General features: G+C 42.8%; 1 protein-coding gene across 3 annotated transcripts in view; it reads right to left on the bottom strand.

Annotated features, from left to right (window-relative positions):
• The window catches only part of NELL1 (neural EGFL like 1), a gene marked incomplete at both ends in the record, with an annotated part of 913,276 nt that overhangs the window by 704,761 nt on the left and 184,955 nt on the right, over window positions 1-23,560 (bottom strand). For all 3 annotated transcript variants that reach the window (XM_082626303.1, XM_082626304.1, XM_082626305.1), the window contains 3 exons: window positions 1,967-2,040; window positions 18,723-18,825; window positions 19,737-19,871. In XM_082626303.1, coding sequence (XP_082482429.1) covers window positions 1,967-2,040; window positions 18,723-18,825; window positions 19,737-19,871 — 312 coding nt within the window. The remainder of the gene's footprint in view (window positions 1-1,966; window positions 2,041-18,722; window positions 18,826-19,736; window positions 19,872-23,560) is intronic.

The raw sequence follows: 23,560 nt of genomic DNA, 5'->3' as shown, positions 1-23,560 counted from the left end.
ATACTGGGATCATCAGCAGAGTGGGTAAGACTGCCTTTAGTCATCCCAACTTCCCTTGAGGTGGAAGAAAAAAGTAAGGGTTTTAGAGTCCAAATCACCTTCCCTCCCCCAGAAGTGAAACAATCTACAGAGAACGTGACATCTGCCTTATATTCAGGGAGGACATGTGTGGTCATGTGGAATAAGCAAAACAGCTCACACGTGTTGAGGGCTTACTTTGTACCAATGAAGTCCTTCACATGCTTTATCTCATTTAATCCACCCACCATCCCTATGTGGTAATGTCCAGCCGCACGTTGGGAGCCACCCACCCGCTTCCCCACTCCCAGGTTTTTGGAAGCTCCCATGGTTGATTGACAGATCATGGAGCCCTCACTGTCACACCATCTCTACCTCTGCCACAGACTAAGGAGTCCACCCCACAGTCCCCACTGACGCAGAAGGACCACCACACCTGCATACCCGCCAAACGGTCCAGACCCATGGAATCTCTACCATTCCCAGGGGCAGCCAAGAAAGAGCAAATGTGAAACACAATGGAGAGGCTCAAAGGAGTTAACTCCTGTGGTAGATTCTGGCCAATGAGAGACAGGAGACAGGAAAGAGCCTTCCCTCCCCTGAAGCTCCCCAAAAAGAACCAGATTCGAGTTCCCGGAGAACTTCAACCTATCTCTAAATGCCTCATTCTCCTCAACCTTTCAAATACACTCCTTTCTTTTCTCCAGGGATGTGACAAAAAGCAAATGAAATGCCATAGGATACAGCACTTGGAGAGATGGTCTATTCTGAGACACCGTAGTTCCAGCCAGCCTCCCTGGAGATGCCCCTCAAAACCAGGCCTGCTTCGCTGTGGGGCAGTGGCAGCTCTGGAAGGCACCTCCTTGAATTTGCTCTCCCTCTCTTCCTTCTTTCCCTCTGTCTCTCACTCTTGCATTCTGGGACAGCACCTCAACCAATTAAGTGCTCAGCTAGCTCCCACACTTCATCCAGCCCTTTGTTCAAATATGACCTCCTCCGAGAGGTTTTCCCAAACCATCCATCCCCACCTCAAAGCTCTCTACCCCTTCAACCTGCTCTGTATTTGTCATAGAATTTGGCATCATAGTTGACCCTTGAACAATGCAGGGGTTAGGGGCGCCGACCCTCCATACAGTCTAAAATCGGCACATAATTTATAGTCAACCCTCTGTACCTGTGATTCCTCCATATCCACGGTTCTACATCCAGGGATTCAACCAAGTGCGGATAGTGTAGCACCGCAGTATTTACTACTGGAAAAAATCCGTGCATAAGCGGACCCACACGGTTCAAACGTGTGTTGTTCAAGGCTCAGCTGCATCTTGTATATTTATTTGTTTGTATCTTACTGCCTGTCTCCCCACCAGACTGCAAATTCTATAAAGACAAGGACTTTGTTTTGTTAACTGATGTACACCCAGAACCTAGTACCATGCTGGTAAGTAGCAGTTGCTCAATGCATGTTTGTTGAATTTTTTTTTTAATTGAAGTACAGTCTTAAATGAGATCTATGGTTCTACCCTTCTTATTTTGAGAAATACTCGGGATGGGGCAGGAGACAGAGGAGTGGTCTAACGTTGTATCAGACTCTTAGGAGTAGAGGTGGCACTGTCCACAACTAATATCACAGACTAATTGCCCCAACACCGAATCAAAACCTTTTCCCAGGGCCACTTGACAACCTCCCTGACTCATGGTAGCTGCTAGCTCCCTTCCCCCTTCTCACTTCCTTCCCTAACAGTCTTTCCCAAGGCTACCCGATCCACGGCTGACCACAGGCTAACCACACAATGACAGTGGCTGGGAACTCCACAGCCAGGACTCAAGCCCACCAGAGAGTCCTTCCCCTCAGTGATCCACTCAGGACAATATGCTCCATTCCAGACTCCTACCTAAAGGCCACATCTCCTTCCCTACAAGTAATGGGGATCATAAGATTGAAACTTACTCTGCATTCCCGACAGCTCTTGGTTAAAATCCGCTGGCCTTCTGCAAGGACTTTCCCTCCATAGATACATTTTGCTGTAATAAAACAGAAAAACAGTTCAGACATTCATGCTATGCAACAAAATGACCTCAGGGGCATCATCCAACTCCAGTAGATTCCACAGAATAAAAATGCTCTGATTCTAAGCAATGCAAAGCTCTTTGCATGTCTGGAGTAAGACATGGAAATAGTATGGGGATAACTGTTGAATCCCCTTTCAGACTGTCATCTCTATTATGTTTGCCAGGAGTCCTTCACACCAAGCACATACAACTATTTCAATGCTGCGGTTGCTGAAGGAACTAGAGAATGAATTGATGCAGTCAATGTTAAAACAAGGAAGAAGTGGTTGTCATCACCGTGGAGTATAATAGCATAGCTTTGATTCAGCTACTCCAGCCATAAAACAAATGACTGGGTGAGAGCGGACTTGCATATATACTCCACTCATCAGGACCTCAGTCACATGCAGAAAGACACCATTTTTCCTCCTTGTGATCATAGGAAGCGCATGTCTTTAACTTATCTGTTCCCAAGAAGCTCAGAGACAACTAAGAAATACAAGTGACTAAAATGCTGTATCAAAATGCACTAGACAGACTGCCTTTGGAAAGGTGAGCTGAACAGGCTAACAGGGAGGGCAGGGAGGAGAGACAGGCCTTGGAAAAAGGTTAACAGAGAAGCATAAATGCTGACCCACTTTTAAGCAAGCGCAGAATATGTTAATTTGATATGACCCTAATGAATCTCTGCCAAATTCTCCAGCTACATCCACAGGAAAGCAAAGGCCTGATCACCCCATCTCCGCACAAATGAGGATGCTTTCAGCCCTAGTCCTCCGGAGAAGCAGAAGTGAAGACAGACACTCTAAGAGATCTCCACCACTAACTCACTGTCTTACAGAAAGCACCTCATCTCTCAGAACCTCCATTTCTCTATCTGTTAGAAACAGGTGAATTCAATCTGGTAGTTTCTTAGTTCTACAATCTTCGGACTCATGGAATGTTCAGGTATGTAGGGACCTCAGCAAACAACTCATCCAACTCCCTCTTGTTGACCACAGGAAGAGGAAAGCCCGGAGACACTGGTTTACTTAACATCATGATCCCACAGTGGCTACTATGGTGTGCAACCCAGATCCCCCTCCACGGCCAAAGGTCACATTCCTGAAACTGCCAGACAGGGGATGAGCAACAGCTCTCAGCTGAATAGTGATCCAGGACTTGCCCTTGTCCAAAGTCAAGGCCCCTTCCCAGCACAGCCCACATCCAGTGAGTGGTTGATGAAGATGTTGCAAAGTCCTGGCCCCTTGCCCCAACTCAGGATAACTCCGAGGGCCATTGCAGCTCCGCAACTCCTTGGAGAAATGACTGAGGTATCTGTTGTAACTGCACTGCAGTTCAACCACTGCCCAACCCAGCTTCCTTCACTATCTCATTCCCACCCCAGAACTGATCCTGAACTTCCTAAAGCACAAGCAAACCTCCATTTCAGAGTCTGTTTCTTCTCAGAACCTGCCCTGCAACAAACAACACATACCTAACTCAAATCTGTGCCTCTCTAGCATCTGCATTCAGTGAATGGCACCAGTATCCACCCCTAGCGACCACACCCACCACCCATACCCCACCGCCTAGGGCCCTTCTAACTCCTTCCTCTTACTCAGTCCCGTGTCCAATCAGTACCCAAATCCCTGCAAAGCTCCCTCCTTAAGTTTCTCAAGTCAACACACTTTTCTCCATTCCCACCACCTGCCCCCAGGTGCTACCTTCACTCAGGCTATCCCTCCTCTTTAGTCTACCAGGAAACTTCCTAACTTGCCTCCTATGTTCTGGTCTAATCTTACCCAGTCCTTCCCCATACAACAGTTGAATATATTTTAAGTGCAGATAGGACGCTCTGCTTTAAAATCATTATGAGTCACTCATGCCCTCAGAATATAGTTCAGATTCCTGAAGTCAGCACACAAGGCCAACCCTGTGAATTCACTCTCCCTCCCAAACATTCACACCCTCCACTTAAGACTCCAGCCACGCTCTGCTTCTGGGATTTACATATACTGTTCTGCTTCTCCAGAACACTCAGCCTCATCTACCTGCTCCTGGTAACCTTCCATCCTGTATACCCATCGATTTCAACTTAGGCCTGACTTCCCCCCAAGAAGTTGTTCTTGACCTCTAACACTGGAGAACTGCCCTCACTTTGTGCTTCTGTGGTACTCTGGACCTCGCCCTAACAGAGAAAATATCACATTTTACCTCTGTTGCCCCAGTGAGGGTAGGAGCTATGTCTATTCATGACTTTATCTCTAGCCCCAGGCTCAGTGCCTCTCTGGGCTTATTGTTAGTAACAATTTTAGAACTAATGAGCCTCCTTGGTAGCAAAACCCAGAGACATTTGCTGATTCCCAGATGAGAGTTCTTTCTGCTATTCAATGCTGTTCCAAACATTAAAAGCAGATACCAAGGTTTTCAGAGCAAAACCATCAACAACAAGGTAGAGAACCAATAAAATTTTCTAGATAACCCCCTTCCTCACTTCATTTTAAAAAATTATCCCCGGGCTTCCCTGGTGGCGCACTGGTTGAGAGTCTGCCTGCTGATGCAGGGGACACGGGTTCGTGCCCCAGTCCGGGAAGATTCCACATGCCACAGAGTTGCTAGGCCCGAGAGCCATGGCCACTGTGCCTGTGCGTCCGGAGCCTGTGCCCCGCAATGGGAGAGGCCACAACAGTGAGAGGCCCGTGTACCGCAAAAAAAAAAAAAAAAAATTACCCCCGATCATCTTTTATGCCTCAGTTTTCCAGATGAATCAGTTGACTCTGACCCACTGGTCCTAATGATCGTGTGGATTCCCCTATTTGCTTGCATGGGGAGACCATACCTCCAAGGGCCTGAAATTCCTGCCTAATAAACTCCCACACTCCCAAACACAGCTGCTGCCAACTTGGCAAGATGGCTTGCTCCAGAGTGACAGTTCTGCTAAATACACGGCTGTCAAATCTGCCATCTGCTCCTTGGCCCAGAGTGGGAAGCAAAGAAATAGACTTTCCTTCCTTATTTTTGCACCTTGCCACCCCCATGATGTTAGGATCACACTTGCTCCCCTGTCTGAAGACATTCGCCCGATTCCTCTCATCCTCTGATAGACACTCATCCCAGAACTTCAATCTGGAGACAGGAGTGTCTTACTGTTTACATTCACACCACACACGGGGACACATCCATCCCTCAAATCTACCAATCTGGTATAAAAATGAAATATCCACTGAACTTCATGTCTTCACATGGCAGGGTGCCTTAGGGGCTGCAAATGACATCAACATGAGGCTGTGTACCTTAGCCATTCACAGCCTTGGCACTGAGGCAGGATGCATGGACGATTACAACATCAAGTATCTACAGAGTTATCTCAGGACAGCTTTCAGCATCACCACTGGAGGTCACAAGAATTTCCCCTGCTTTCTCATCCTCACCCCACTTCTCTGACGATGGCTTTCCTTCCCGGCCCCACTGTATGCCTAACACCAGTCCTCATTATCTAACCAAAAGGCTTATTTTTGATATCTGGGAAATTCAAGCAGAAGGTAAGTCAGGCTCCGATGCCTGTGGCTGGGGCATTTGGGATGCCATTCCAACAGCTTTTAGTATGAGTAGAAATGTAAATGGATACCTGAAGCCCTTCACATCACACCGGGAACATGCAAACGAGACCATTTCACAGTGTCCGACGATGAAATTGAAACTCGGCACCAACACACACTTCTCCACGATGTCAGAAACAAAGGTACCGGGGATTTACAGAAACGGTTATGCAGTTGTATCTTTTTGTGCCCACAGACACCTGGCCCTTCAAATCCGAGCCTGATTTCTCTAGTGCGATGGATGGACACTTTTGCCATTTGCATGCACACTAAATAAACAACCTTTAGGCACCACTTGGCACCCCTGTCAGATGTGGACGTGAGGTTGCTCTGTCTTTATTTAGGGATTTGCACCCTGCACACACTCCAGCCATCCCTTGTCACTCAGCAGCTGAGAACATCAACATCAACACTCCGTGTTACACTTTAAAGGAGAGTGGCAGAGCAGAAAAGCTCAACACGCAAGGAGCCATCCTCCCTCGGTGAGCTCGTTCACAGACCTAGCTTCAGATACCACCTCTCTGAGCATGACTCCCACATCAAACTGGGTGTCCCTCAGCCATCTCCAACTCTCCTATGCCGAACAGAATGTATTGCTCCTGAAACCATTTCTTCCACCTGCCTTATTTCTGTTAATCACATTATGTGAGTCTCCCACAGGCTCTTGTTCGAAACCTGGCAACTTCTCCCTTACAGATGCTCTGTCTCTGATTCATCTGTCTCATGTTAAAAAAAAAAAAATGCTTACGGAGTACCTACGCTACCCCCAGGTCTTTTGGCCATTACTCAGCTTCATCCCTTCCTTTCCATGTCCCCCGGCTGTGCCTACCTGCCTGCCGGCCTCATCACCTCCACCTGCAAATGGGCCTGAATCCCACACTCAGCTCCCTGCCTCCAGCTCTCCCCACGCAGGGGCTTTTGTCAAAGCATTTCTCTGATTATGCCACAACCCTGCTTCAAAAGCTTGCTTCTGAGCCCCCCAAACAAACGCTGCGTTTACTTCCATGATTTTGCAAGTGCCATTCCCTTTGGCAGGTCTGTTCTTACCTACCTTGTCCACATGGCAAACTCCTATTCATTTGTCAGCACCCTACTCAGCTATTCCTTCCCCTATGAAGTCTTCCTAACACACACACACCCAAGTTTCTGATGGAATTAATCACTCCCTTCTCTGTGCTACCCCTGCATCTTACATAGCATGCATACTGCACAATACTCTGTTGTCATGAGATGGTGGATACAGCTCCCTGGACAGCAGTGGGGAGAGGAGACAGGTTCAAAGCATTAATTCTGGAGCCAGACTACCTGGGTTTTATTTTGGCTCCACCAAGGCTGAGAGCCCTTGGACAAGTTAGTTCTCCTCTCTGTGCTTTACCTCCTCATCTATAAAATGGGGAACACAGTGGAGCCTATGACTCTAGGTTTTTGGAAGACTTAAATGAATTAATATACATAAAAAAGCTTAACACAGTGTCTGACATAGAATGAATGATCCACATGTGCTCGTTGCTGTAACCAGAGGAAAGAACAGAGTTGGGAGAGGAAGTTCAGTAAGGATGACTGAATGGATTCAGTGGAATACAATCATCATCATCCATCCCCAACCCGCCTTTGCAGCTTATTTCTACTTCTCACCCACAGAAATCCTCTGTTATCACCTAACAGACGATCTCCCTTTCCTTCTGCAACTTCTTTTCCTTTGCAAATGCTGTTTTGCATAGCTCAAGATTCCCTCTCCATCCTTTTCCTTCTCTCCCATCTCTGATGGTTCCCAAATCTATCTACCAAAAGAATACTAATTCTAGAACACCACTGTCCAGAGATTCTGATTTAGCAGGTCAGAGAGGGGCCCTGGGACACTCTATTTTAAGAAGTTCACCAGGTGATTCTAATGTGTAGCTAGGTATGTTCAATTCCTTAAACAGAGCAGACACCCAAGAAATGTTGGAGGAATGAAACTCCTGCACTACTTTCTGGACTTCCATGCCCATAGCTAAGGAATCTAGAAGGCTCTCCTGAGTTTTCCCTGATGCCTTCCAAAAAGATGGAGGAAGAGCCTAGTATCAGGAATTATGAAAACTGTCTTGCTCTTGGAGATGGCCTGATTTATTGGGTTTTTATTGGGGTTTTTTTTGCAGTACGCGGGCCTCTCACTGTTGTGGCCTCTCCCGTTGTGGAGTGCAGGCTCCAGATGCGCAGGCTCAGCGGCCATGGCTCACGGGCCCAGCCGCTCCAAGGCATGTGGAATCCCCTTGGACCGGGGCACGAACCCGTGTCCCCTGCATCGGCAGGCGGACTCTCAACCACTGTGCCGCCAGGGAAGTCCTATTAGGTTTTTTGGTCAAAACAAAGTACTTTTCTCAGACAATGAATTGAGACTTAAACACTTAGACCAATTTAGTTCCTATTGCCACATGGATGCCCTCATCTGTAAGTGCTACAGTTCCTTGAAGCCATGACAAGTGGATGAACACTTAGTAAACGAGCACACAAAACAATCTGCTTTTATGTATCGGCTCTTGAATCAAATCAATACTTTTTCTCAGAAACCCTAGGACGCTGCCCCACCCAAACCCAGAGAGTAGCTTAGGAAATTTTATCTGAAAGGGACAACCACAGGAAATATTTTCCATCCTTTACCTGATGTGAAAATATTTGAAAACTTCTATATCTTTTCAAATTAGAGGGTTTTTTTCTGTTTTTTTAAAAAAACATCTTTATTGGAGTATAATTGCTTTACATTGTTGTGTTAGTTGCTGCTGCATAACAAAGTAAATCAGCTTTACTATACATATATCCCCATATCCCCTCCCTCTTGCATCTCCCTCCCACCCTCCCTATCCCACCCTTCTAGTCTTTTCCATATATATGACCAGGAGTGGAATTGCTGGGTCATATGATAATTGAGTGGTGTTCTTAAGCATTTATTTGTATTACCATTGTATTAAACTATACACATCTCAAATTACCAATCAGAGCTGCTGAGAAAATTCATTCTACCTAGCTAAATTGCTATCAATTCCAAACAAAGGCAAAAAGCACACTGATGGTTTAGCTAGCTCATGTATCAGCATCTTGGTAATATCGGGTAACTTGCTGAAATGTTTTTTAAAACTTAATATTCTCCAGTAAATTAGAAAAAAGAAAAATGACTATCCCACACATTTCTAGTAAGAGGATAATTGCATGATATATATCAAGGACCTTGAAAATGTCAGTCTCTTGGCCCAATAATTCTACTTTGGGGAATTCTATCTTAAGAAAATGTAAAATACAAAAATGTGTCCTCATGGATGGAAGATGGCGGAAGAGTAAGACGCGGAGATCACCTTCCTCCCCACAGATACATCAGAAATTCATCTACACGTGGAACAACTCCTACAGAACACCTACTGAAAGCTGACAAAAGACCTCAGACCCCCCAAAAGGCAAGAAACTCCCCACATACCTGGGTAGGGCAAAAGAAAAAAGAATAAACAGAGACAAAAGGATAGCGACGGGACCTGCACCAGTGGGAGGGAGCCGTGAAGGAGGAAAGGTTTCCACACACTACAAGCCCGTTCGCGGGCGGAGACTGCAGGTGGCGGAGGGGGAAAGCTTCGGCGTAGCGGAGGAGAGCACAGCAACAGGGGTGTGGAGAGCAAAGCGGAGAGATTCTGGCACAGAGGATCGGTGCCCTCAGGCACACACCAGCCCGAGAGGCTTGTCTGCTCGGCCGCCGGGGCGAGCGGAGCTGGGAGCTGAGGCTCGGGTATCGGGTTTCAGTCGGAGCGCAGGGAGAGGACTGGGGCTGGCGGCAGGAAGAGAGCCTGAAGGGGTTAGTGCACCACGGCTAGCCCGGAGGGAGTCCGGGGAAAGGGTCTGGAGCTGCCGAAGAGGCAAGAGACTTTTTCTTCCCTTTTGTTTCCTGGTGCGCGAGGAGAGGGCATTAAGAGGGCTGCTTGGGGAAGCGCCGGAGACGGGCGCGAGCCGCGGCTAAAGGCGCGGACCCCGGAGACGGCCGTGGGACGCTGGGGCTCCTGCTGCCGCCGCCACGAAGCCTGTGTGCAAGTGCACGTCACTGTCCACCCCGCCTTCCGGGGAGCCTGTGCACCCCGCCACTGCCGGGGTCGCGGGACCCAGGGACGGCTTTCCCGGGAAAGCGCACGGAGCGCCTCGGTCTGGTGTAACGTCATGCCGGCCTCTGCCGCCGCAGGCCCGCCCCACACTGCGCGCCCCTCCCTCCACTCTGCCTGAGTGAGCCAGAGCCCCCGAGTCAGCGGCTCCTTTAAACCCGTCCTGTCTGAGCGAAGAACGGACGCCCTCCGGCGACCTAACGCGCAGAGGCGGGGCCAGGTCCAAGGCTGACACCCGCGAGCTGTGAGAGCAGAGAAGAGACAGGGAAATCTCTCTGTGCAGCTTCGGAGGCAGCGGATTAAAGCTCCACGGTCCGCTTGATGTGCCCTGCGTCTGTGGAGTGCATGAATGGACAGCGAATCATCCCAAATTGAGGAGGTGGACTTTGAGGACAAGATTTAAGACTTTCCCCCTTTTCCTCTTTTTACAACGAATTATCCCAAATTAAGGAGGTGGACTTAGAGAGCAAGATCTCAGACTTCTCGCCCTTTTCCTCTTTTTACAACGAATTATCCCAAATTGAGGAGGTGCACTTGGAGAGCAAGATTTTTGATTTTTCCCCCTGCTCTCTTTTTGTGAATGTGTATGTGTATTCTTCTGTGTAAGATTCTCTCTGTATAGCTTTGCTTCCACCATATGTCCCAGGGTTCTATCTGTCCGGTTTTTTTTTTTCAATAATTACTTTTTAATTTTAATAACACTACTATATTTCATACTTTATTCTATTTTACTTTACCTGCTCTTTCTTTTTTTCCTACCTTCCCTTCCTCCCTCCGCCCCTCCTTTCCTTCTTTCTCTCTTTCTTTCCTTCCTCCCTCCCTCCCTCCCTTCTTCCTTTCACTCTTTTTCTTTCCTTGCTCCCTCCCTCCCTCCTGTCTTTCTTTCTTCCTTCCTTCCTTCCTTTCTTTCCTTCTTCCTTTCTTTCTCTCTCTCTTTCTTTCTTCTACTAATTCTTTCTTTCTACTTTTTCTCCCTTTTATTCTGAGCCGGGTAGATGAAAGGCTCTTGGTGCTGCAGCCAGGAGTCAGTGATGTGCCTCTGAAGTGGAAGAGCCAACTTCAGGACACGGGTCCACAAGAGACCTCCCAGCTCCACATAATATCAAGCAGAGAAAATCTCCCAGAGATCTCCATCTCAACACCAGCACCCAGCTTCAGTCAACGACAAGCAAGCTACAGTGCTGGTCACCATATGCCAAGCAACTAGCAAGGCAGGAACACAACCCCACCCATTAGCAGAGAGGCTGCCTAAAAACATAATAAGGCCACAGGCACCCCAAAACACACCACCAGACGTGGACCTGTCCACCAGAAAGACAAGATCGAGCCTCAACCACCAGAACACAGACACTAGTCCCCCACACCAGGAAGCCTACATAACCTACTGAAACAACCTTAGCCACTGGGGACAGACACCAAAAACAATGGGAACTACGAATCTGCAGCCTGCAAAAAGGAGACCCCAAACACAGTAACATAAGCAAAATGAGAAGACAGAAAAACACACAGCAGGTGAAGGAGCAAGATGAAAACCTACCAGACCTAACAAATGAAGAGGTAATAGGCAGTCTACATGAAAAAGAATTCAGAATAATGATAGTAAAGATGATCCAAGATTCTATTTCCAAGATCCAAAATCTTGGAAATAGAATAGACAAAATGCAAGAAACAGTTAACAAGGACCTAGAAGAACTAAAGATGAATCAAGCATCCATTAAAAACACAATAAATGAAATGAAAAATACTCTAGATGGGATCAATAGCAGAATAACTGAGGCAGAAGAACGGATAAGTGACCTGGAAGATAAAATAGTGGAAATAACTGCTGCAGAGCAAAATAAAGAAAAAAGAATGAAAAGAACAGAGGACAGTCTCAGAGACCTCTGGGACAACATTAAACACACCAACATTCGAATTATAGGGGTTCCAGAAGAAGAAGAGAAAAAGAAAGGGACTGAGAAAATATTTGAAGAGATTATAGTTGAAAACTTCCCTAATATGGGAAAGGAAATAGTTAATCAAGTCCAGGAGGCACAGAGAGTCCCATACAGGATAAATCCAAGGAGAAATACGCCAAGACACATATTAATCAAACTGTCAAAAATGAAACACAAAGAAATCATACTAAAAGCAGCAAGGGAAAAACAACAAATAACACACAAGGGAATCCCCATCAGGTTAACAGCTGATCTCTCAGCAGAAACTCTACAAGCCAGAAGGGAGTGGCAGGACATAATTAAAGTGATGAAGGAGACAACCTGCAACCAAGATTACTCTACCCAGCAAGGATCTCATTCAGATTTGATGGAGAAATTAAAACCCTTACAGACAAGCAAAAGCTGAGAGAGTTCAGCACCACCAAACCAGCTTTACAACAAATGCTAAAGGAACTTCTCTAGGCAAGAAACACAACAGAAGGAATATACCTACAATAACGAACACAAAGCAATTAAGGAAATGGGAATAGGAACATATATATCAATAATTACCTTAAATGTAAATGGACTAAATGCTCCCACCAAAAGACACAGATTGGCTGAATGGATACAAAAACAAGACCCATATATATGCTGTCTACAAGAGACCCACTTCAGACCTAGGGACACATACAGACTGAAAGTAAGGGGATGGAAAAAGATATTCCATGCAAATGGAAATCAAAAGAAAGCTGGAGTAGCAATTCTTATATCAGACAAAATAGACTTTAAAATAAAGACTATTAGAAGAGACAAAGAAGGACACTACATAACGATAAACGGACCGATCCAAGAAGAAGATATAACAATTGTAAATATTTATGCGCCCAACATAGGAGCACCTCAATACATAAGGCAAATACTAACAGCCATAAAAGGGGAAATCGACAGTAACACAATCATAGTAGGGGACTTTAACACCCCACTTTCACCAATGGACAGATCATCCAAAATGAAAATAAATAAGGAAACACAAGCTTTAAATGATACATTAAACAAGATGGACTTAATTGATATTTATAGGACATTCCATCCAAAAACAACAGAATACACATTTTTCTCAAGTGCTCATGGAACATTCTCCAGGATAGATCATATCTTGGGTCACAAATCAAGCCTTGGTAAATTTAAGAAAATTGAAATTGTATCAAGTATCTTTTCCGACCACAGTGCTATGAGACTAGACATCAATTACAGGAAAAGATCTGTAAAAAATACAAACACATGCAGGCTAAACAATACACTACTCAGTAACGAAGTGATCACTGAGGAAATTTAAAAATACCTAGAAACAAATGACAATGGAGACACGAGGACCCAAAACCTATGGGACGCAGCAAAAGCAGTTCTAAGGGGGAAGTTTATAGCAATACAATCCCACCTTAAGAAACAGGAAACATCTCAAGTAAACAATCTGACCCTGCACCTAAAGCAATTAGAGAAAGAAGAACAAAAAACCCCCAAAGCTAGCAGAAGGAAAGAAATCATACAGATCAGATCAGAAAGAAATGAAAAAGAAATGAAGGAAATGATAGTAAAGATCAATAAAACTAAAAGCTGGTTCTTTGAGAAGATAAACAAAATTGACAAACCATTAGCCAGACTCATCAAGAAAAAAAGGGAGAAGACTCAAATCAATAGAATTAGAAATGAAAAAGGAGAAGTAACAACTGACACTGCAGAAATACAAAAGATCAGGAGAGATTACTACAAGCAACTCTATGCCAATAAAATGGACAACCTGGAAGAAATGGACAAATTCTTAGAAATGCACAACCTGCCAAGAGTGAATCAGGAAGAAATAGAAAATATGAATAGACCAATCACAAGCACTGAAATTGAAACTGTGATGAAAAATCTTCCAACAAACAAAAGCCCAGGACCAGATGGCTTCACAGGCGAATTCTATCAAACATTTAGAGAAGAGCTAACACCCATCCTTCTCAAACTCTTCCAAACAATTTCAGAGGAAGGAACACTCCCAAACTCATTCTACGAGGCCACCATCACCTTGATACCAAAACCAGGCAAGGATGTCACAAAGAAAGAAAACTACAGGCCAATATCACTGATGAACATAGATGCAAAAATCCTCAACAAAATACTAGCAAACAGAATCCAACAGCACATTAAAAGGATCATACACCATGATCAAGTGGGGTTTATTCCAGGAATGCAAGGATTCTTCAATATACGCAAATCAATGTAATATACCATATTAACAAGTTGAAGGAGAAAAACCATATGATCACCTCAATAGATGCAGAGAAAGCTTTCAACAAAATTCAACACCCATTTATGATAAAAACCCTGCAGAAAGTAGGCATAGAGGGAACTTTCCTCAACATAATAAAGGCCATATATGACAAACCCACAGCCAACATTGTCCTCAATGGTGAAAAACTGAAACCATTTCCACTAAGATCAGGAACAAGACAAGGCTGCCCACTCTCACCACTCTTATTCAACCTAGTTTTGGAAGTTTTAGCCACAGCAATCAGAGAAGAAAAGGAAATAAAAGGAATCCAGATTGGAAAAGAAGAAGTAAAGCTGTCACTGTTTGCAGATGACATGATACTATATATAGAGAATCCTAAAGATGCTACCAGAAAACTACTAAAGCTAATCAATGAATTTGGTAAAGTAGCAGGATACAAAATTAATGCACAGAAATCTCTGGCATTCCTGTACACTAATGATGAAAAATCTGAAAATGAAATCAAGAAAACACTCCAATTTACCATTGCAACAAAAAGAATAAAATATCTAGGAATAAACCTACCTAAGGAGACAAAAGACCTGTATGCAGAAAAGTATAAGACACTGATGAAAGAAATTAAAGATGATACAAATAGATGGAGAGATATACCATGCTCCTGGATTGGCAGAATCAATATTGTGAAAATGACTCTACTACCCAAAGCAATCTACAGATTCAATGCAATCCCTATCAAACTACCACTGGCATTTTTCACAGAACTAGAACAAAAAATTTCAAAATTTGTTTGGAAAAACAAAAGACCCCGAATAGCCAAAGCAATCTTGAGAACGAAAAACGGAGCTGGAGGAATCAGGCTCCCTGACTTCAGACTATATTACAAAGCTACAGTAATCAAGACAGTGTGGTACTGGCATAAAAACAGAAAGATATATCAATGGAACAGGATAGAAAGACCAGAGATAAACCCACGCACATATGGTCAACTTATCTTTGATAAAGGAGGCAGGAATGTACAGTGGAGAAAGGACAGCCTCTTCAATAAATGGTGCTGGGAAAATTGGACAGGGACATGTAAAAGTATGAGATTAGATCATTCCCTAACACCATACACAAAAATAAGCTCAAAATGGATTAAAGACCTAAATGTAAGGCCAGAAACTATCAAACTCTTAGAGGAAAACATAGGCAGAACACTCTATGACATAAATCACAGCAAGATCCTTTTGGACTCACCTCCTAGAGAAATGGAAATAAAAACAAAGATAAACAAATGGGACCTAATGAAACTTCAAAGCTTTTGCACAGCAAAGGAAACCATAAACAAGACCAAAAGACAACCCTCAGAATGGGAGAAAATATTTGCAAATGAAGCAACTGAGAAAGGATTAATCTCCAAAATTTATAAGCAGCTCATGCAGCTCAATAGCAAAATAACAAACAACCCAATCCAAAAATGGGCAGAAGGCTTAAATAGGCATTTCTCCAAAGAAGATATACAGACTGCCAACAAACAAATGAAAGAATGCTCAACATCATTAATCATTAGAGAAATGCAAATCAAAACTACAATGAGATATCATCTCACACCAGTCAGAATGGCCATCATCAAAAAATCTAGAAACAATAAATGCTGGAGAGGGTGTGGAGAAAAGGGAACACTCTTGCACTGCTGGTGGGAATGTGAATTGGTACAGCCACTATGGAGAACAGTATGGAGGTTCCTTAAAAAACTAAAAATAGAACTACCATATGACACAGCAATCCCACTACTGGGCATATACCCTGAGAAAACCATAATTCAAAAAGAGACATGTACCAAAATGTTCATAGCAGCCCTATTTACAATAGCCCGGAGATGGAAACAACCTAAGTGTCCATCATCGGATGAATGGGTAAAGAAGATGTGGCACATATATACAATGGAATATTACTCAGCCATAAAAAGAAATGAAATTGAGCTATTTGTAATGAGGTGGATGGACCTAGAGTCTGTCATACAGAGTGAAGTAAGTCAGAAAGAGAAAGACAAATACCGTATGCTAACACATATATATGGAATTAAAAAAAAAATGTCACAAAGAACCTAGGGGTAAAACGGGAATAAAGACACAGACTTACTTGAGAATGGACTTGAGGATATGGGGAGGGGGAAGGGTAAGCTGTGACAAAGCGAAAGAGAGGTATGGACATATATACACTACCAAACGTAAGGTAGATAGATAGTGGGAAGCAGCCGCAGAGCACAGGGAGATCAGCTCGGTGCTTTGTGACTGCCTGGAGGGGTAGGATGGGGAGGGTGGGAGGGAGGGAGATGCATGAGGGAAGGGGTGTGGGAACAGATGTATATGTATGACTGATTCACTTTGTTATAAAGCAGAAACTAATAAAAAAAAATTAAAAAAAAAATTTAAAAAAAAAAAAGAAAAGAAAAGAAAATGCCATGTGAGGACAGCGAGAAGGCATGGGTCTACAAGCCAAGGAGAGTGGTCTCACTAGAAATCCACCCAGCTGGCAACTGGATCCTGGACGTCTAGCCTCCAGAACTGTGAGAAGATAAATCTGTTGTTTAAGACAAAAAAAAAAAATATATGGATGGATCTTGGATATATCATATTGAAGAGAAAACACAAGTCCCAGGAGACTGTGTATGATACTTTTTAAATAAAGTTCAAAGGCAACTAAAAAAAAAAAAAGTGTCCTCACAAAACATATTATTGAAGAGTAACTTATAATAGTGAAAAGTGGGGAAACAACCTAGTTATCCAACAATTGGGGATTAAATAAGTTACACAACAGCCAAAGAGTGGAACACTATGAAGCTCATTAAAATGAGGTTTATACAGAGTTTTTTAAAGGATAGTAATACACTTAAGTGATAATGGTAAGTCAACAAATAGGTTAAAATTATCTGCATAATAAGACCTCAATTGTCCACAAAATATAAGTTTTAAAAAATGAAATCCGGGCTTCCCTGGTGGCCCAGTGGTTGAGAGTCCGCCTGCCGATGCAGGGGACACGGGTTCGTGCCCCAGTCCGGGAAGATCCCACATTCCGCGGAGCGGCTAGGCCCGTGAGCCATGGCGGCTAAGCCTGCGCATCTGGAGCCTGTGCTCTGCAACGGCTGAGGCCACAACAGTGAGAGGCCCGCGTACCACAAAAAAAAAAAAAAAAAAAAATGAAATCCACTACAACTTCAAGAGTGTTTGTTTCCAAGTGGTTGCATTATGGGTGATTTTTCCATCTTTACCTTTACCCTTATGTGTTTTCAAATGTTACATTGCTTTTACAAGTAGACTATCAAAAGCTTAACAGAAAAAAACGCTGAAGGACTCACCTACTCCCTTGTCCAAACAACAACTGCCAAGAGACAGCATTCACAGATCTATCCACAGAGCTCAAAATAATAGATTCAAGTACCTCATATTGTTTAAACAAATTCCTAAGTTTCTCAACTTCTTCCTCTATTATAAAGAATATATCAAGATAGAAAAAATAATCTATACCTACTAAAAACTATCTTTCCATCATGGAATCAAACTATAATCTCAACATCTGGGCCCCTGATCTATCTGTATTGCCAGACATGACTTCCAAAAGCACTTAGAATAGAAATAAGAAAGTTTCTTTTAGATCAGCTCTGCGTAAGCCCTCCAGAGTAATGGGTATACTGTGCCAAACATAAATAGAAGACATTTTCCAAAGTTCCTTTTGAAAGAGTATAAAAAAAGATTGGGCTTGTACAAACAAACCAGGTATCCCCACTTCCACTGTCATATTAGGTGACATGCTATTCTTGACAAAAAACTAGACCACTGTGTTTTGAAGACCTAGTGATGATGGTGGGTTTTTTTGGTAGAGAAATGGTCTTGAAAATTATCCATCGGATGGCACATTTCTAACCTAAAGTCTCCTTTTTCAAAGAAGAGCATATGGTTTGATGAAAAGACTATGGGCTTTGTAGTCAGACAGAATTCATTTTATATCTCACCTCTGTCACTCACCAGCCTTGAAAACTTGGTAAATTATCTTCCCCAAGCTTTCTATAAAACAGGGATAAAAATAATCCCCACCTAAATGATTGCAGTGAGGTTTCAATAAGCTAATAGAATGAAATGACCTAAAATAGTAACTGGCACACACCAATCATTCTAAATGACAGCTTTTACTCTTCCTGGTTGTCTCAGTGTTCATTTCACCATTTCATTTGAAAGAGTGTCCTTTGTAACACAGAGGGAAAAGGATTTTTAAATCATTATATAATTTGGACCAGCCAACTCTGAAGGAAATTTCTCCAATATTTTAAGTGAAGTTCAATCCAGAAATTCCTAACAAAGGCCCTTTAATAACAAAAAACCTGGCCAAGACCTCAGATAGCCGAAACACAGAGTGTGGCCCTTGATCAATCAAAATGAGGGGACCAAAGCACATGGATCCTTGGGGTCCTGACTACAGAGCAACTCCACATACTACCAGTTGTTTGACCGCGGACAAGTGACTTAATCCTGTGAACACCAGTTCGCTCTACATAAGAATGTAAAGAATAATAATTAAGGTTGATGTGAGGATTTAAAAAAAAAAAAAGTCTATGTAAAGTGTCTGCACGTCACAAGTGATTAAAATATAGCCGCTCTTATCATACATTTATTAGTATATCAACTGCTAGGACTTCCTTTCATCAACGTTAATCAATTGGGGCCTGAAAAATAGGGGAATAAATCAATCTCGAAGCAGAGGGCCACCCTGACCCTCAGTTAGTACTCACGTCGGCAGACTTTACAGCACTGGCCTGCAATGTGCACGGGGAGGGAGTCTGGAGAGCAGCTGAGGGGGGGACAGGACATCCTTCGACATTCCACAGCGCCACTCTGAGGAAGGAACGACAGGGAAAGGAATCTCAGCAGAAGTGACCTCAGCAGCAGAAAGCTCACATCTCATCCCAGAAGCCTCACCAGGGAAACAGAAGCAGTGTGAGAAACTCCCAGTCCACTCCAGGACCACAAATAAAGAATTTTCTCCAGCCCAAATGAACCCATGCCACCTCAGTTACTTTTCTGATATACATCACTGGCTTTATTCCACCTGCCCATGTGGACTAAGTAGATTAGGCAGAAAACAGAAAAGCCTATTTTTACAACAACATAAATAACACCTTTTGCAGACCCTGTACAACCACTGTTGAAGCACTAACAATCATTTTGCATTTTTGCAGACAAACAATGGCATTCTTCAGATAGTTATCAAATGATTTCAACTGAACAGGGTTTCCATATTAATTTGGGGGGGCCTCTTGTAATTCTCTGAAACAGATCAAATAGTACATACAAATAATGGATAACCTGAAAGTCAGGGGGTCCTGAAATTCTCCAAAACAGAAAATGGATACCTTGTCAAATACAATGAAAACACCTAGAAACTAATTAAACCACCTTTTTAAAATGTATTATAGCAGAGAAAAGTTGTGAATGAACCATTAGGTGGTTTGAAAACCAAAGGAATCCCTTCCTCCCTCTGATACTCTAATCTCTAAACAGTAAGCTTCTTAATCATGTTAGATCATATTAGAGTGTGTTGGAAATTAAAATCTGTTTTCTCTTGATAAGTATTTGTATTTGTAATGACACTTTTCCAGCTTCCCTTCACAATTGCTCCAATAACTAAATAGGCACTTAGTAAAAAGGCAGTACTTCTTAGAGTTAGCATTATAAAGAAACAGGTTACACAATAATTAGTACAACTGCCCTCTTAAAACTGTCCATTTATGTACAAAGAGGCTTACTTTGCATGTGCAGTTCCTGCAGTGATCACCATCAACCCAGGAGTCTTGGTCTCTATAGAGCAGTCCACTCACTTGACAGGTCTTCTCACAATGACAGTTTTCCAATTGACTAAGTCTTGTCTCTGCGTAGTTCAGCTGCAAACAAGAGTTACTACGTGTAATTTCTGTAATTCAACTGCATTGTCCTAACAAAGCTAATCGAAACAAGAAAAAATAAATCCAAGCAGAAGAAAAAAATGCTCAAAGCAGTTCAATGATTCTTAGCCAGATCTGTGTTTTGAAGATTTTTTTTTTAAATTTCACACAAGGTAGAAGCATTCTAAATTGAAGACATATTGGCTCCCATGGTCCAATGAGCACCAAATGAGACATTAAACTGTATCTCAGGGACCTCATGGGTGTTCATCAACTCGTGTGCTTTCAGCTCAAACCCACACAGAAACACTTGTAATGAATGTGTTCTCAAGGACTCGTTACAATGTTTACAGGAGATCTAATCAGCAACTCTGAAGCCCTTACATTTATCTCCCGCCATCCTGTCCCTCTTCTTCACACACTAACCAGAGTGTCATGGTTTACAAGTGGGAAGTCACTGCTTCCTCTTTTATGAAAAATTCTGGGAAGTCATAGGCAGATCTTATTTCTCCCCAGCTCAGGATCCTCCAAATAGAATGCCCCAGAATCCACTTTGGTGTTCAGACAAGTTCAAGAGAGGCAACCAAACCCCCAGGTGAGATTAGGACTTTGTTTTTTTAAAAAAAAAAGAAAACCTTTGTCCTTTTTTTAGGTCACCCAACTGCTACCATTAAACATGGAATCTTAGAATCTCCGATTTGAAAGAGTTTATAAAGTTTAAATGACATGACAAGTAACCCCTTCAAGTGGTCATCCAGCCTCTGTTTGCACATGTAACTGTGATGGGACACTCATTACCTTCCAAGGAAAGCTAATTTTCTTGGATAGCTCTGGATATTTGAAACATCTTTCTTAGCTTGAGCTGTGCAATTTCTCTCCCTTTTTCCTATTAGACCTAGTTTTGCCTTGTGGCCCATCCCGAGCAAGTCTAACCGCTCTACAAACATTTGAGGTTATCCTGTCCTCATGCCTGCCCCTGACCACAGTCAGCCCCACCAGCTTCCCCTAATAGCTCCTCGTGATATGATTCCAACCCTCCCTCTTGACCATTTTCCATGTAGGCGACTCCAGGTTGCCTTCAAAACTATGGTACAAAAAACTTGAAATGTGGTATGATCTCTCTGTCATCACCTCCATACCAAGGAGTAACTCAGCCTGGTAGCAATCTCACCCTTCTTCCTTTCTCCTTACATAGAGAAGGTCATGATAGAAGAATAAATACCACTTTCTAAAAATTCATCATACAGTTTCTTTTCCTTCTCAATCATACTTATATATCCCCGTCTTGAGTATTTTCCCCATACAGGAGATTGAATCAATTTTTGATCCCAGCTAAGACTATTTCAAGGCAATATTTTAGTTATAATGGTTGAACCTGGCTAATGATGACTTCTACCATCTTTCTACCTTTTCTATGGTTCCAGTCCATACATGCTCCTCTCAATTACTCATAACAGTGTTACTCTTTGGAAATGGAATCCACATGTAATTCAACCTTGGTTTTTGTCCTTTATTCCATCTCTTGCTCTAAACTTTTGGAATTTCTCAAGAAAATTTGTTCCTCGTCTGCCTACCATGGGTAGCACCAAGAGGAAGGGAAAAGAACAAATAGAATCCTAAACAAACCACATGCACTATAATCAACCCAGAAAAAACTGAGTCGACCGTGCCTGAAAATTCACTTCCTATGACTCTCTACTACACATGGTCTTCCAAAAATTCAAGTTACATTTAAATCTCCAGCTTAATCATAGAGCATCCAGAATTGACGGTAATTACGTTCTCTGGGAATTCTTTAGGAAATGCAGATAACATATACTTCCAAGAGTTTGGTGACACCAAGTACCAAAACCACGTATTGGTAAGAGATCATAAAAAGGAAGTGATAACTCATCACATATTATCTTTACTTCATTTCTATAGCCTCAGTAGTTCCCACATAAGGTACTGATAGACATATGACCGTGGAATGAACAAGAAAGAGTTGAACTAGAAGGGAATCTTTCCTAAAAGTGGCTCAGAATGAGGAATCTGTTTGTGAGAGGAAAGTGCCTGTCTTACTCTGAAAGTCTGGAGGAACCCTAGTGTCTGTATCACTCCAAGAAGGGGACTTCTTAAGGACTAGTTCAAAAGGCTATTCTGTATCTATCCAAGTTTCCTGAAAATCCAGGAGCTTGCCTAAGGCAATATTGTCAATTTCCAGTACTGCCCAACAAAACTGAGCTATGCTCACCTACAAAACTCAATTCCAAGGAAAAGCCTCAATTTTAATGCAACGGAAGCTATTCTCAAGGCTGATTTTGCTTCCATTCTGAGTACTGTTTTTAAAATTTTTAATATATTTAGCCTGTTCTGACAACAGTGAAAAACCCTAATCTCTGTGATGATAAGAATGCATCAGACAGACACCAAGACAAAGGAATATTAAGGCAAAAAGCTAATTTTTCAAAGGCACTTAATATGTAATCTTGCCTTCCTTTTCCCCTGCTAAATTCTGAAGCAACAATAAAGGAGAAAAACAACTCTGAATTTAAAAATGAATTACATTTTCTGTCACTGTCATTAGCATGCTGAATTTATACAAATTCATTTTCAAAAGCTATTTCTACACTACCTGCCATTTTCTCTAAGAATGCCTGCAGATCCAAAATAGATATGGCATCAAATCTACATCTCTTTTCTGTTTTACCTTTGTTTGCGCATTTATCTAAGCAATCATGAACCGAATCATTTATTCTTAACTCTACACATCAAAGACAGACAGCAGAGGCCTTTTTCACAGTAAGAGGTCAATGAGTGAATCTAAATACATTAGTCATGCAGTAGATTTCTTTTTTTCCTTTGAAATATTATTTATTTGGCATCTCTATATGAAAGGGAAAAAAATCTATTGTGTTAAACCTTTAAGCTTAATTGAAAAATCACTATTGAGCTCCTTGAAACAATGAAAGTCTCAAAAGTAAATGTTACAAGCTGAAATGCCACTCCAAGTGCTGCTTGATTTACATAAATAGATTTGTCAAAGATTTAAACAGAAGTAATCAAGAAATTCCCCATCTTCAGCATCTCTTCTTCCTAAGCTTGAAGGAAGAATGTGATTACCGCACAGGTGGAATGCAAGAGCAGGACACAGCCTGATCCTATCGCTGTGTACCTGGCTCAGCACATTTGTGGTTCCCACAGTGTAGAGACTACCTGGAAGAATTTCCAGAATAAGCCAGGGGATTGGTGGTCTCTTGTCGATCACTTAGGGGAAGTATCAGGGGACTGCTTCCCTGCACCTCCTCCCCCTTGAAAAAGTATGGTTTTGCCACAATGTTGGGATTCTTCAAGAGGGCTCTTCTGTACCCTGACCTCTGTCACCTGAAGCTACATGCAAGCTGCTTCCCTGATCTTTCCTATATCAAGCAAGGGCACAGTCATTTTCAATCACACTATACTTTGAAAGGAGAAAAGGAACAGCAAGCCCTTCTAGGCACAACCCTGAGCTGATCTGGTGTCTGTGTCTGTTTGGTTTGATGTGACTTTGGCTACCAACTCCTGTCCAGCTTGTGCGCTGGGCTCGCTCTCCGGTAGGATTCCATGGCTTCCACTGTGACCCAAGTGTGAGGACTTTCTGCTGCTTTCCAAAACCTCCTGGCTCTAGACCAGGGCTCTGACAGCAACTTTCATGCAATCTTTATGAAACA

This window comes from Mesoplodon mirus (assembly GCF_964341445.2).
Source record: "Mesoplodon mirus genome assembly, chromosome: 7".
Lineage (NCBI taxonomy): Eukaryota > Metazoa > Chordata > Mammalia > Artiodactyla > Ziphiidae > Mesoplodon > Mesoplodon mirus.
The sequence above is the reverse complement of the archived record's forward strand: the minus strand, read 5'-3'. Positions and strand labels throughout refer to the sequence as shown.